The following is a 16021-nucleotide window of genomic DNA, read 5'->3' on the forward strand; positions in this document are numbered from 1 at the left end:
GTGACTTTGGTTTCCTGGTACAGTGAACTCCTGAGGCTCCAGCAGCCAGCCAGAGTCTGTCACCACTATGTGGAAATATCTGAAGCCTCCACTAGAGGGGGCTAATGCCTCCTGCTGCTGCTGCTGCCTCTTCACCTCCCACGACACACGGAAGCCATAGGGAGTTATGTTGGTAATGGTCAAGTTTTCCACTTTGGGCAAAGGAGCTGAAGGGGGAGTGGATTTGGATTTGTGTGTGTGGGTGTGTGTGTGTGAGAAGGGAACACGTGGGAGGGGGAACAAGATTCCATTAGATAATGTGTGCAATGGTTGCAAAACCAAATAGAAAATCTGTTCTTCCTGTGAGCTTATCAGTTTTAAATGTTTGAGAAGGGAACATCTGATCTGAACATCTCCTACATTTAAAGGCCAAAACACATTAAGGGCAAATTTTGCATGCATCACAGTGCATCACAGTGCAATCAATGCACTTGGACTTGAAGCTTGGATTTGGGCTGAGAATGAGCGAGGATATGACCAACCATCCCCACCAGAAATCATGTCAGTAAGGCAAGGATGCTATCCAAGGCAATTAAGACGTACATCACAAGATGTGAAGACAAAGAGCTTCTTAAAGAAAAATGACATGGCAAAAGTCAACAGAGACATCTAGTGGCCATTAGTGGTACTGCATCTTATTGTGGCTTTAGAGTTAAGCCCTGATTACTGCATGACTTGCTGATGTTTTTACAAATGCACTATAAAATCAAAGTATAATCAATGCCAGCTCTTTATCCAGTGGTGGAAAGTACCTAAATACACTTACTGAAGTACTGTACCTAGGTATAATTTTTAGCTACTCAGACTTAAGTATTTCCATTTTCTTATAATTTATACTTGTGCTTCACATCTCTTTTATATTTGACAGCTTTAATTACTTTCAGATTCAGATTATTAAGACAAAATATAGTCAACAATTAAATTATTATGTTATAAATAAAGCTACCTAGCAGTATATGAAGTGCTTAAAGTTAGACCAACCTTTACAAGTTACATTATTAAAATTATGTAATCATGACTACATATAAAATTATTATCCAGTAATGTAATATATACCGTATTGTTCTGGAATGGGCTATTCTGCATAATGATTAGTATTACTTTCGGTACTTAAAGTACAATTTTATGCCAATACTTTGATACCTTTACTTTTACTTGTAAGAGAGCACTTCTACACTCCAGTATTAACACTTTTACTTAAAGGTCTGGTGTATTTGATTTTGTGGCATCTATCGGTGAGGTTGCAGAGCTGAAACTTCTCCCACGTGCCAAGTGTATAGGAGAACTACACTGGCCGATGCAATAACGTGAAAACACGAATGGCCCTACCTACAGCTAGTGTCTGATTTGTCTGTTTTGGGCTGCTGTAGAAACAACATGGCAGACTCCATTAAAGAGGACCTGCTCTGTATGTAGATATAAACTGCCTATTCAAAGTATCACTTCATTCTTGTATTTTATAAGATATTTATGTGATTCCTTGTCACAATTTGCATATGCATTCTTGAGTTATGGCCAAAAACATGTTTTGTGAGGTCCCAGTGACCTTTGACCACCAAATCTTTATCAGTTCATCACTGAGTCCAAGTGGACATTTGTCTCAAATTTGAAGACATTCCCTTAAAGCCTTTTTGAAACAGATGCTAGGTCACGATGACTTTGACCTTTGACAAGCAAAATCTGATCAGTTTATTGTTGAGTCCATATGGACATTTGTGCCAAATTTGAAGAAACTACCTTGAGGTGCTTGAGATATCACGTTCACAGGAATAAGACGGACACAAGGTCACAGTGACCATGACCTTTGACCACCAAAATCTGATCAGTTCATCAACAAGTCCAAGTGGACGTGTATGCCAACTTTGAAGAAATTCCCTCAAAGTATTCTAAGATATCGCCTTTCCAAGAACAAGACAAATAAGGTTACAGTGACCTTTGACAAAGAAAATCTAATCAGTTTACTGTAAGTCCAAGTGGACATTTCTGCCAAATCTGAAGAAATTCCCTTGAGGCCTTCCTGAGATATCACATTCACAAAAATGGGATGGGTGGATGTATGGATGGACAAATGGACAACCCGAATCCATAATTCCTCCAGCCACAGCTCTCACTGGCGAGGAGGCATAAAAATGCTACCAGACTATGAAAACAGAAGGTGCTAATGATGCGTGCCAAATTTGCTCTTAATGTATTTCAGGCTTTAGACCTACAGATAACACATATTCTTTCAAGTTGCAACAAGAGAGAGAGACTACAGTAACCTAAAGGTACTTTAGTCCATTAAAAGTATTGATGCAAAACCTCTTTACAAACCATTTAGAGCTACAAGTGATGAGAGTGTAAGATATGAGTAAAATGCGCAGTACCTGTAATGGCATGGGCTAACACAGAGGGAGTGTGGCGCCCATGAGAGATACCGTACAGTTCAATATCATAGCCTGTGGCATCCATCAGGTTAGAGACTGTAATGTTACGGGCTTCACCAGGCAGTGTAAACTCCAGCGTATCAGAATGCTGCTCAGGGTCACTGACCCGGATAACGAAGCCATCAAAGTGGCCTGACACAGTGCTCCAGGACAAGCTGAGGTTATGTGGGCTCACAGATGAAGCAGCTATGGGTCCCAACTGTGGGACATCCTCTGAACAAAAAAAGAAAACGACTTCTCAGTTATTGTTGTGCTGTTAAATATCACAATGTGTTTGCTACATGCAGTGTAAAAAGATGTGCATGTAATGTGATACCTGTTGTAGCTACATCAAACAGGGGCGGCGTGCTCTGGCCGCCAGTGCTGGCGTACAGCTTTATGTTGTAGCGTGTGCTCGCTTTAAGCCCAGCCATGACTGTGGAGCGCACATCTCCTGGCAGAGCGCGCCCCATTGCCTGCGAGGGCAAAGCAGACTCTCTGACTTCTACTATAAAGTTATCAAAAGCCTTCTTTCCTGTCCGCCATGACAGAGAAAATCTGTCTGAGGTAATGTTAGAAACAACTAGCCTGGACAAATCAGGCTCTTCAGCTACAGGGGGGGAGAGAAACATATAAATATATTCATTTACTGAAATAGAAAGCATGTATTTGTCTCTATGTATACAGGTCCAAGGAAACTTGACAGTGCAGATAAGAAGATTTAAAAGCTCATAACAAAAATGCCTATTCTTTGTAATACACAAAATCAAAATACCTGTTGATGCAACAATGCTGAGAGCGCTTGTTCGGGATCCCTTGTATGTCCCATATAAGTAGGCTACATAGTCAGTGCTGGGCCTGAGCCCTGTGACGTCATGGGACTGTACAGTGTGGGATATGTTATATTCCTTTGGCTCCATCAGCCAATCAGAATCAATTATCTCCAGGATAAAACCATCAAATTCTCCTTCAGTGCCATTCCAGTAGATTGAAAAGCTCTCTGATGTTAAGTTTGAGATATATAGTTTGCCAAGCACTGGTTGATTCACTAGAGAAAGAAATCATTATTAGACTTTAATTTAAAAAAAATGAAAAGAAAAAACATACTGATCGAGTTAATAAATTACTGGTAGCTGGTTGTTTTGATTTGTCGTGTAAAAACGTGTAAAGTGTTACAGGAAACTCACCACCACCAACTTGCAATTCCTGATAGTCTGAGTGACTTAAAAGATTAAATACATGCATGTTTTTAACTTAGCAGCTTTAATTTTAAACCAATTATGCTTACCTAATAAAAAAAATATGATAATAAATAGATAGAAAAAATGTAATGCCAAGGGGAAAAACACAAAAGCCCTCATAGTAAATAGCTGAAGAATTCTGGGCTGCAAGTTGAAATGGATGAAGTGCTGATTTTAATGTGAAAATGTGGCAGAGGAGGAAATGAAATAGGATTAAAAGTGTCTTTCATGCATGAGGAGAAAGATCTGATCATGCATTTGATGTGTTAATACTGAGGACAAGATCAACTCTGCATAATGTTGCACCAGAGCAATTCAAATCAGAACAGGACAGCTACAGAGAAAGCTTAACATATAAAACCTTTTCTTTTTTACATGAAATGAGAAATATGCATGCAAACATGCAGCAGATAAATTAGTCGTCATTCAGGTGTAAAACAAGGTGGCGATACTGTTAACCTCAGATTATATTATTAGCTTTTTACCTTGATAATGACAAGTAGATTTAATCATTTGCCACCTAGTAGTTCAAAAGGAAATGAGGATATTTACTTTGACGCTATGAATAAGAATCGACAAAACTATCTCACACAAACTCGCAGAGCTCAAATGTTGCTAAAACTCACATGTGAGCAGATCCATGAGCAAATGATCCCTCAAGGTTAATCAATTATACACTGAATGAGTGTTGATGGGATGAAATGAGATGGTCACGCTGTCATGGTGTGACAGGCGTGAGGATGAAAGTTATTGGTTTTGCTTTCGCAATCATTGCAGCACATCAGCGTCAAACCTCACCACGATGCAGGGGATGGTAGAGAAGGGGGGAGGGGGGCTTCATGCACTTTGGTAACTGGGACGAAGGGAGCAGATCGAGGGGCATTTGAGGGGCGTTTGCTTTGCTCAGTGATGTGGCACAGGTCCCCATCACCCTGCCCTCTCTCAGCTAGACAGAAACAGTGGCTGGAGGGTAAAGAATGGTTCATGGCATGTTGGTTAAGATGAAGCAGTGCCCTGTAGTCAGGGGATTGGACAGTGATGACAAAACAGAAATCAGGTTATGCTGTTCTTGATTCATGCAGCGAGGTGTGGACACTCCACTGTGAGTGGGACAACAGAGGGTCTGTGTATGCTTCACAGACACCGACTGAAACAGAAAGTTAAAAATCAAAAGGAAGGAAAGAACATTAAGAGTTAGAGGACAAAAACGCTGCAACGCTGCAAGTTGCAGGTACCTGTGGTGGCGTCAGCATACACGGGTTCAAGGAAGGAGCCCTCATACATCCCAAACAGGCCAACCATGTAGCTGGTGTTGGGATTCAGCCCAGAGATGCCCAGGCTGAAAGCGTCTCCAGACAGACTGAGGTTTTGGCTCTCTTCGAAATTGTCCAAGTTTGTTACCTCTATGACAAAGCTGTCAAATTCCCCACCAGTGGGGCTCCAGGACGCAGTGAAGCCGTCCCATGTAATGTCAGAGATGGTGAGGTTCACCACCATGGGCCTCAGCTCCTCTGGTAGATAGACAGATCAGAGTTGGGTCAACTGAATGGCAAGATGGATTGTAAAAATTACTCTCACATAGCTTTTTGATTTTTCACATAATTCATCACAAAAGTACGGTGGAGTATTTGGGCCAGGGTCAGTGAAAAAAAAAAAAAAAAAACAGATTTCAGGATAAAAATAAAAAAACAACTACAAAAACTACATAAAAAAATTAGGAGGAAAAAAGGTAGATTTGGGAGGGAAAAAAGATGACTTTAAATCCTTTTTTCAAAATTCACTATCCTGAAACTTAGAATACTACGACTTTATTCTCAAAATTGTCTTTAACTTATCTAATTAATTATTTAATTAATTAATTAACTTTAATTTTAACATATTCCAGCTTTTGTTCTCAAACTATAACTTTAACCTTTAAATGTTATGACTTCAATCTTGAAATAATGTCTGGTTTCTCAAAACTTACAACTTAATTCTTGAAATAATTTTTTCTTGAAATATTACGAGTTTTATGTTGAAAAAATATGACTTTAATTCTGAAATATTCAAACTTTATCTGGAAAAATTATAACTTTAATCTTGAAACAACATGTTTTCTCAAATTATGAGGATTTGAATCCTGAAATATTACGATGTCAATCTTCTCAAATTTAATCATGAAACATTGTGATTTTAATCTTAAAATAGTACCTCTTAAATCTTTCAGTGTTGTGAATTTAATCTTGAAATTTTACAATTTTAATTTTGAAATATTATGAATTTAATCTTCAAATAACATGACCACTTTTCTCAAATTATTAAGACCTTAATCTTGAAATAATACACTGTTTTTGAGCGTACAAGACTAATCTTGAAATGTTACGATTATCATCTTTAAGTAATATTTCTAGAAATATAATTTAAATGTTAAAATGTCTTTTCACTGTTTTGTGGTCCAAATACTCCACAGTAAATCAGAGTCACAGTCTGTGCTGCAATCCTGAGATATTTAGTGCTTAAAAAATAAGTGGGTGTGATGATGATTTGTTGTGATGAATGCCTACAAAAGAAGAAATATTTGCTCCATGTACCTGTAGTAGCAAACACTTTGAGAGGTAATGATCTCTTCCCTTCCACCAGCCCTTGCAATGTAATTTCATAGTGTGTGGAGGGGGACAAACCCTCTATTTCAGCCCTCCTCACACCTCCTGGTACTCTGGTCACATGAGTTTGTGTCACCCCTGACGGAGCACTGAGCTCCACCAAAAAGCTATCAAATGCTTTGTCAGGCGCCGACCAAGCCAGGCTCACACCGGTGGAGGTGACATTAACCGTGAGGTCCCCCAGTACATCCAGACTCGAGGTTTCAGAGCTCACCGCACCAGTATCAGAAGTGTTTATATGACGGAAGGGATCTGGGGTTTGAACTACTTTAATATCCAGGGCAGTTGTTGGGGTAGTTGGGGCATCTTTGATGCTCAGTGAAAGAACATCTGGAGAGGTAGGCTTGGGTGCTACAGTGAATAAAAGCAGGTTAAACAATGAATTTGTTACCGGCTCTGCTGATGACTGAAACATTACCTGTGAAGAAAAAACTGGGTTAAAATACAAGATACTGTATTCAGATCAAATCATTCTTTCCTTGATATACCTTATTCTCTTATTTTCTTGCCTCTTATCATCCCAGTTTTCCAGGACCGCGGTTCATGTCACCAAGCAACAGCTAACACATTAATGGCACTCGAGTCAGTGCCATTAATTTTTGAAGCATCCGAGTAGTCCACCAGAGTGGAAGTACACAGTTGTCTTCAAAAAGATGATGAAGCCATGCACAGCCGTTTTTGTTGCTGCTGTCTTAAAGACAGATTGTTCTGAGTCACTTGTTTGACATGCCAGTGACATACGTTGTAATTTTCTACTGACTGCTGGAGAATCATTTAATTGTGTAAATAGGACTGAAGATGATGAATGATGTGGATGAAATTAGTGGAGCAGGCTTTCAGGGAGCAGAATAGTTGCATTTAAAAGCTCAAATGCAGGAAGAAATCGTGACAGCCAGTGTACTGTAACCAGTTGTATCTGAACATATCAATGTATCTCTGTTGATTTTAAATGTCAGTGAAAAGCTGAAGGATGAAACGTTTCTTTATGTGCTGAGAAAATTCTCCTGTTTCTTAAGCTAAATACATTTTTTAAAAACCCTCTTGGATCGGCTGGAGAGAAAATGGTTCCTTCATGAAACTGCTCACAACAAGGTCTGTGGATTATCTTGAGTATATGGGTTATTACTTCTGGAAAGAGACATTGATGTTGAGTTTTTCAAATGTATTTTTTTGGTGCTCTGTGCAACACAACCGAGTGAGACAGCTCTACAGGTACAAACAATATATATAGTGCTATAGTGCTATGCTTATACTTAAGTAAAGGATCTAAATACTCGAATATTATGACTTTAATTTTGAAATAATATGACTGTTTTCTTGAAATATTATAAAACAATATAGACTTAAATCGAGAAACATTACAACTTTAATCTTTACATGTCACAACTGTAATCTTCAAGTGTTATGACTATTACAAGTGTTATGACTTCAATCTTGAAATAATATTACTTTAATATTGAAATGTTATGACTTTAAACTTAGAATACTACAACTTTAATTTTTTAAAATAATGCATTTTTTTCTCAAAATATTATTCCACCTTTTTTTCTTGGAATTTAAGGATCTGACAAATTCTCCCACCACTGGGGGGGGGATAGAGTTTCCACATTAAATTTCTTCTTGTCTTTGAATTTTGTGAAGCAACATTCTGCCGCGATACTGAAGCCACATGAGATGACAAATGGGATGAGATGAAAATGAGAGTTTTTTGTTTTTCTTTGTTTGGTTCTTTATGAAAACATAATCATGTCTGATGGGGTCTGTCTTCACACTGTGTCATGCCAAAAGTTATGCAGATGACGGATGTAAAAAAACAAAAAACAAAAACACTTCTTTGCTGGGGAATCTCAGTGAGTAAAACACCAGCATGCAAGTCATATCGTTTCTCTGATCTAACTCTATAAATCAGAACTTTTCCACTGAGGAGAGAAGCTGTTAAAAAACAAAACAACGGGATAAAGTGTCTCTAATAAACTAAAAGAGAATCTTATACCTGTGACTGCAACAGCTTCAAGTAGCGCAGATCTCTGGCTACCGGCAATTCCATAAAGTTTTATTTGATATTCTGTCGATGCATTCAGGCCCTGGATTCTAGAGCCATTGGCATCTCCAGGAAGTTGGAACTTTCTCACATCCCATAAACGCTGAGTGTCTTTACATTCTACTGCCAAACTATCATAGACACTGTGAGCGTCTAGCTTCCACGAGAGGTCAAATCCATCAGGCGTGATGCCTGAGATAGTCAGTTTCTCAAGCTCATCCTCGGGCTCCGTCCCAACTGGGAACTGGGACTCTAAGGGGTCTAAATACACAAAGCTAATGACATTGTCCTCCGAGCCTGTAGGAGTCGTTAGCTCACGGTCATCTGAGTCAGCTAAATAAAATGTGAAAGAGGCTACAAGAAAAACAAAAAGGCACAAATCAAGAAAGCATCATGTAGGTGTAAGTGCATCTCATTTTCTTGGTGTTTGTTGGCTGCAGATTTAATTCCCAAGTCATTACAGCTTCACAAGTAATTCTAAATTTAAGTTTAGTTGCATTCGTTTAGAATACACCAGCTGAATACTGATGGACTTCGATGTAGAACACAAACAATTACTGAACTCTAAACTCCAAAATCTAAACAACTGAACAGAAAAAGGAACTGAAGAAGTTCTGAGAGACATAGCAGCATATTTTGCATAACAAATCAGTGTTCATCCTCCTTTAAAGGCATGTGTTATCATTATTCTACGATCATATTGTGGTAAAATTGTCCCCCACCCACCTGTAGATGCAGATAAGGTGACAGGTGTGCTCCTCTTGAGCCCCCTCTCCGCAGCCAAAGTGATGGTGTAGGTCATTCCAGGAGTCAGGTTGGACAGGACATAGCTAGTTGCTGTGGCTGGGACCTCCACCACCTCGGCCTGGCCATCTTTGGGGACGTACACCAGCTTGTAGGCGCCGACCTTGGCCCGAGGTTTCTGCCACCTCAGGGTGAGGGAGGTCTCTGTAGATTCCAGCTCTTCAAAATTTCTGGGAGGGTCGATATCTGAAAGAAATATTAAGTGTGTAAAATTGCCTGGCGGTAAATCTCTCTTCACTTCTACTGCATGCTCAACACACATCATAAATCAATCCCTAACATTAGTTTCATTTCATCAGCCAATTTGTATCAATAAACATGGTTGTCTGTGTATTTATGAAGGGGTGTGAGGGACGACTGTTTGGACAGCTGCTCAGGCAGCATCTCTCACCAGTTGCTGCATTTGTAGTAGCAGGAAGGCTCTCTCTCTCATTCTTCACAGCAGTCACACCGATCCCATACTCTGTCCCTGGCTTTAGCCCTGCCACACACAGGGATAGAGGGAAAATACACCACATGATATGACTAATACAAGTCGTGTGTGGTCATACTTTAATAAATGACTGACCCTTACCAGTGATGGTAGCTTCTGTGGTGTCTCCTGGTCCTCGTGGGAACACTTCCTCACCATGAGTCGCACCAGATATGGGACTGTATTTCACCCGATAGCTGCTAACATCAGCTTGACTGTTAGTCCACTCCAGAGTGATGCTGTTGTCTGTCTGGGATACAGCTTGCAGGTTCGTGGGTGCATCCAGGGCTAATAAAGTTAAATAAATTTATTAAATGTCATGTCAGGAGAATCATTTTTCTGCTCAAAAACCTTAGACTGATACAAAGACATTTAATTTATTATTTTGGCCATTATTTGGAATATGGCCGCTCCAATTTGCAGTTCGCAAACACATCTAAGCACAACAACGAGTGGAGTGGCAACAAAAAGCAGACACAATTTAATACACTAAATTCAAAATGACACAACATGTTTGTCAGTCAACAAAAAAAGAAAGAAAAAAAAAAAAAGATTTAGCACCTCATGGTCATGTGCCTTCACGAACCAGTCAAGTTGCAATTACAGTTTACATCTATATCTGTCCAGACTCATATGTAGCCATGACAGTTGACTTTGCTTTATGCTTTAAATAGGATATGGATGTTGCTGCACAGAAGCTACAAATTCGAAAACATGGATGCTTTAACCACATCTTCAACTGAGCAGAACAGAAAATCTACACAATCAGCACAGTTTCAAGGTGGACACCTGAGATTAGCGACACTAACTCAGTATCTGACCAAATGTCTCCCCTTCTGCACCTGATGTTGAATAAAGGCCAAGTGTTTCTGCAGAACATTTTGATGTCGTAGTGATGTTGACCTGAAATGTCATCACTTCATCATTTTATTCTATTAGACATTTTTGTGACATTTTTTCATAATTAGCATATGGATGCTTGAGTTTGTCAGCTTGTCAGGAGGGGATAAATGGTGCATTTGTTGGGACTATTTTCAGCAGTGGATTCATCCACATTTGGTGCTCTTTGTGGAAGCAGGGTGGTGTATGTGGGGTTAAGTCAAAATAAACTACAGTGTGTTTGTGGTAATAAAGGAACATGTCACCCCGTGCAACAGTGCAGCTCACTGATATGCTTTTGACAACAATGGAGCTGTAGGCCACAGAGGAGGCTTTGATTAACAGAAAATACTTGTTAGTTGATATATTTATGGTTTTGGTCTTTTCATGGGATTTGTCGACAATATGGGAAAACAGAATATGCAATACAAACATACACTACATGCACCTTTAAAATAAATAAAATATGAATCAGCAGTTCCTGCCATTGTAGGCCTACCTGTAGTGAATGTGGAGGTGGCAGGGTCACTGGTGAGCTCTCCGCTCCTGGAGATGAGCGACACCTTGTACTCAGTGTCTGGCCTCAGACCGTCGATGCTGTACTGCTTGTCTGGGGGAGGAATCTCCACGCTGGTTTCATCCGAGGGGTCAGAGCTGGGCCCATAAATCATAGTGAGTCTGTCCATAGGAACCACGGGCTGAGACCAGCTAACCAAGGCTGAGGAGTCGGTCACGTCCTTCACCTCCGGCTGCCGAGGGCCATCAATCTCTGGGGTGATGTGAGAGAGGCAACAGTGAGGGAGGGAAAAGATGCATGAGAATTACTTCCTCTTCACTGTGATCTAATTATTCAGACCAAAGACCTGACTCTCTATAAAAACTAGAATCACCACGTAGCAGTTGTCTGCCTCCACAAACCAGTCAAGTTGCAGTTAAAGTTGCATCCATGTCTGACTCAATGCTTCATGTATGGATGTTGTTGCAAAGAAGCTACAAATGCTAAAACATGGACGCTTCATACACATCTTTAACCTGGCAGCACGGGAGATCTATACAGTTTGCATAGTTTCAAGGTGGACACCCATGATAAGTTTCACCTATTGTATTTGACCAAATGTCTCCCCTTCTGTTCCTGAGTTATGGCAATGAATAATGGCCAGAAAAGTGTTTATGTAGGACATTATGACATCATAATGAAGTTGACCTTTGACCTTTTAAATATAAAAGGTCAACACTTCATCATTTTATCCTATTAGACATTTGTGTGAAATTGTGATAATTAACACATGAAATCTTGAATTACCTTTGACCACCAAAATCTAATCAGTTCATCACTGAGTCCAAATTGACATTTTTACCAAATCTGGGGAAATTCCCTCAAGGCGTTCTTGAGATATTGCGTTCACAAAAATGAAACGATAGTAAGGTCACAGTGATCTTGACCATTGACCTACAAAATCTGATCAGTTCAGGCCAGGGTGATATGGTATACATTCCTACGGAGTGTTGTGTAGTGGAGTGGTACATCCTGTCAGCCGAGGGGTTTCCTATCTGTGCAGCCGAGCACCGCAGCNTGAGTCCAACAGGATGTTTACGCCAAATCTGAAGAAACTCGTACTCGTACTTGTCGTCCTCCGCTTATCCGGGTCGCAGGGGCAGCAGCTTCAGCAAAGAAGCCCAGACAGTCCTCTCCCCAGCCACTTCCGTCAGCTCTTCCAAGGGAACCCCGAGGCGTTCCCAGGCCAGCCGGGCGATGTAATCCCTCCAGCATGTCCTGGGGCGGCCCCGAGGTCTCCTCCCGGTTGGACATGCCCGAAACACCTCCCAAGCAAGGCGTCCGGAAGGCATCCTTACCAGATGCCCGAACCACCTCAACTGGCTCCTCTTGATGTGGAGGAGCAGCGGCTCTACTCCGAGTCCCCCCCGGATATCCGAGCTCCTCACCCTATCTCTAAGGCTGAGCCCAGCCACCCTGCGGAGGAAACTCATTTCGGCTGCTTGTACTCGCAATCTCGTTCTTTTGGTCACTACCCAGAGCTCGTGACTATGGGTGAGGGTTGGAACATAGATCGACCGGTAAATCGAGAGCTTCACTTTCTGGCTAAGCTCCCTCTTCACCACAACGGACCGGTTAAGCGCCTGCATCACTGCTGGCGCCGCCCCAATCCGCCTGTCAATCTCCCGCTCCATCCTACCCTCACTCGTGAACAAGATCCCGAGATACTTAAACTCCTCCACCTGAGGCAGGACCTCCCCCCCGACCTGGAGTGGGCAATCCACCCGTTTCCAGCTGAGGACCATGGCCTCAGACTTGGAGGTGCTGATTCTCGTCCCAGCCGCTTCACACTCGGCTGCGAACCGTCCCAGCAAGAGCTGGAGGTCACTGTTCGATGGGGCTAGGAGGACCATGTCATCCGCAAAAAGCAGGGACGAGATCCTCCCATCACCGAACCTGACACCCTCCACCACTCGGCTGCGCCTAGAAATTCTGTCCATGAAAGTTATGTCCAACTCTCACCGGGAACAGGTCCGACTTACTGCCGGCCACACGAACCAGACTCGCGCTCCTTCGGTACAGGGACTGGATGGCCCTTAGCAAGGGGCCACCAACCCCATACTCCCGGAGCACCCCCCACAGGATGCCCCTGGGGACACCGTCGTAAGCCTTCTCCAAATCCACAAAACACATGTGGACTGGTTGGGTGAACTCCCATGCCCCCTCCAGCACCCTGGTGAGGGTAAAAAGCTGGTCCACGGTTCCGTGTCCGGGACGAAAACCACATTGCTCCTCCTCAATCTGAGCTTCAACTATCGACCGGACCCTCTTCTCCAGCACCCTAAAGTAGACCTTACCGGGTAGACTGAGGAGTGTGTTCCCCCTGTAGTTGGACACACCCTCTGGTCCCCTTTCTTGAAGATGTGGACCACCACCCCAGTCTGCCACTCCAGAGGCACTGCCCCCAATGTCCACGCAATGTTGCAGAGGCATGTCAACAGGACAACCCTACAACATCCAGAGCCTTGAGATATCCAGGGCGAATCTCATCCACCCCCGGGGCTCCGCCGCCGCGGAGTTGCTTCACTACCTCGGCGACTTCTGCCCCAGAAATTGGATGACCCGCCCCCAAGACCTCTGGCTCTATTTCCTCACTGGAATACGTGTTGGTGGGATTGAGGAGCTCCTCAAAGTATTCCTTCCACTGCCTGACAATGTCCCCAGTTGTCAGCAGGTCCCCGCCCCCACTGTAAACAGTGTGAGCAAGTTGCCGCCTTTCCCCCCCGAGGCACCGGACGGTTTGCCAGAACCTCTTTGGAGCCGATCAATAGTCTTTCTCCATGGCCTCACCGAACTCCTCCCATGCCCCAGTTTTTGCCTCCACGACTGCCGCTGCTGCACTCCGCTTGGCCCGCCGGTACCCGTCAGCTGCTTCTGGAGACCCACAGACCAACCATGCCCTGTAGGCCTCCTTCTTCAGCCAGACGGCTCCCCTAACCTCTGGTGTCCACCAGCGGGCTCGGGGATTACCGCCGTGACTGGCCCCAGCGGCCTTGTGGCCACAGCTCGCAACTGCTGCCTCGACAATTGCAGAGCGAAACAAGGCCCATTTGGACTCAATGTCCCCCTCTGCCCTCGGGACGTGGTCAAAGCTCTCCTGGAGGTGGGAGTTGAAGATCATCTTGACAGGTTCTTCCGCCAGGCGTTCCCAGCAGACCCTCACTGCTCGTTTGGGCCTGCCAGGTCTGCGCCGCATCCTCCCCTGCCACCTGATCCAACTCACCACCAGGTGGTGATCAGTTGACAGCTCTGCTCCTCTCTTCACCCGAGTGTCCAGAACATATGGCCGCAGGTCAAATGATACGACTACAAAGTCAATCATTGACCTGCGACCTAGGCTGTCCTGGTGCCACGTGCACCGATGGACATCCTTATGTTCGAACATGGTGTTAGTTATGGCCAAACTGCGACCCGCACAAAAGTCCAATAACTGAGCACCACTCGAGTTCAGATCAGGCAGGCTGTTCCTCCCAGTCACGCCCCTCCAGGTCCTGCTGTCATTGCCCACGTGAGCGTTGAAGTCCCCCAGCAGAACAATGGAGTCCCCGGTCGGGGCACTGTCCAGCACCCGTCCCAGGGACTCCAAAAAGGGCGGGTACTCTGAACTGCTGTTCGGCGCATAAGCGCAGACAACAGTCAGGACCTGTTCCCCGACCCGAAGGCGCAGGGAAGCAACCCCTTCGTCTACTGGGGTGAACCCCAACATACAGGCAGAGAGTCTGGGGGCTATCAGAAAGCCCACCCTGGCCCTCCACCTCTCACCCCGAGCAACTCCAGCAAAGGAGAGAGTCGAACCCCTCTCAAGGACTTGGGTTCCAGAGCCGGAACTATGTGTCGAGGTGAGGCCGACTACATCTAGCCGGTAACGCTCAACCTCTTCCACAAGCTCCGGCTCCTTCCCCGCCAGAGAGGTGACATTCCATGTCCCAAGAGCCAACTTCCGTAGCCGAGGATCGGACCGCCAAGGCCCCCGCCTTGGTCTGCTGCCCAATCCACAATGCACCACTCCCTTCTGGATCCCTCTGCGGGTGGTGGGCCTGCAGGGGGACGAGCCCATGTAGACCCCATGGGCAAAGGCCCGGCCACCAGGCACTCGCCCACAGGCCCCAACCCCAGGCCTGGCTCCAGGGCGGGGCCCTGGTAAACTTCCGGGATGGGTACACGTTCTCCTGTTGTTTTTTCCATCATGAAGGGTCTTCTGAACCGTTCTTCATCTGACCCTTCGCCCAGAACCAATCTGCCATGGGAAACCCTACTGTTGGGATTCACAGGACCACAGATGTTTTGTCATTTGGTAAGACTCTAAACTGGAGATTTAAAGGCTTTTTCCTCTGCATGATCTTTGTCTTCAAACAAAGAGAGCTAGGTGACACCCATCTCCACAGAAGGTCTCACCTCATACCTCAGTGAGACACAAGTCTCACAACTTGATTGGACAGGACTTTTACAGTGACATGTGACTCTGTGATGTCACAGGCCTGCAAAGATCTGCTCCCTTCCAACAGATCTCTCTCTCTTGCTCCAGCTGTTCAACAGCTGCACACCTCTTTCTGGGTGGGCCTGGAACAGCACAGAGGCCCAGACCCTTGCTCCATAGCCCCAAACCACTAAAGGGAGGGCAATGGATCATAGACTCTCTTGCAAACACAAGGTTTGCAACTAGCTTTCCAGCAACAAGGAACTAAGTGAGTTAGCACCCAGTGTCTAACTCTGCTAAACCCTGAGCGACCAGCTTCCTCGGAGTTTCACCTTTGGAAAAAAGGACCCAACAAAGGACCCAGAAGAACCATCTTCCCAGCCTTCTTCTGCCGGCTAACAAAGCAGCACACCACCAAGTGACTCTTTCTCCCATCCATTCAAGGATCGGTAATGTAACAACTGGGCATAGCTTATCACAGCTTTACAGGCTAAGCAAGACTGTTTAACTTGTTGTATGTGATTT

General features: G+C 44.0%; 1 protein-coding gene across 1 annotated transcript in view; it reads right to left on the minus strand.

Annotated features, from left to right (window-relative positions):
- The window catches only part of LOC126395867 (tenascin-like), an 85866-nt gene that overhangs the window by 11072 nt on the left and 58773 nt on the right, over window positions 1–16021 (minus strand). The window contains exons 9-14 of the mRNA XM_050053623.1: window positions 11023–11292; window positions 9747–9932; window positions 9564–9653; window positions 9095–9358; window positions 6256–6678; window positions 4921–5196 (exon numbers count right to left, since the gene is read on the minus strand). Of these exons, the coding sequence (XP_049909580.1) occupies window positions 4921–5196; window positions 6256–6678; window positions 9095–9358; window positions 9564–9653; window positions 9747–9932; window positions 11023–11292 (1509 nt within the window). The remainder of the gene's footprint in view (window positions 1–4920; window positions 5197–6255; window positions 6679–9094; window positions 9359–9563; window positions 9654–9746; window positions 9933–11022; window positions 11293–16021) is intronic.

This window comes from Epinephelus moara, chromosome 9 (genome assembly GCF_006386435.1).
Source record: "Epinephelus moara isolate mb chromosome 9, YSFRI_EMoa_1.0, whole genome shotgun sequence".
Classification (NCBI taxonomy): Eukaryota; Metazoa; Chordata; class Actinopteri; order Perciformes; family Serranidae; genus Epinephelus; species Epinephelus moara.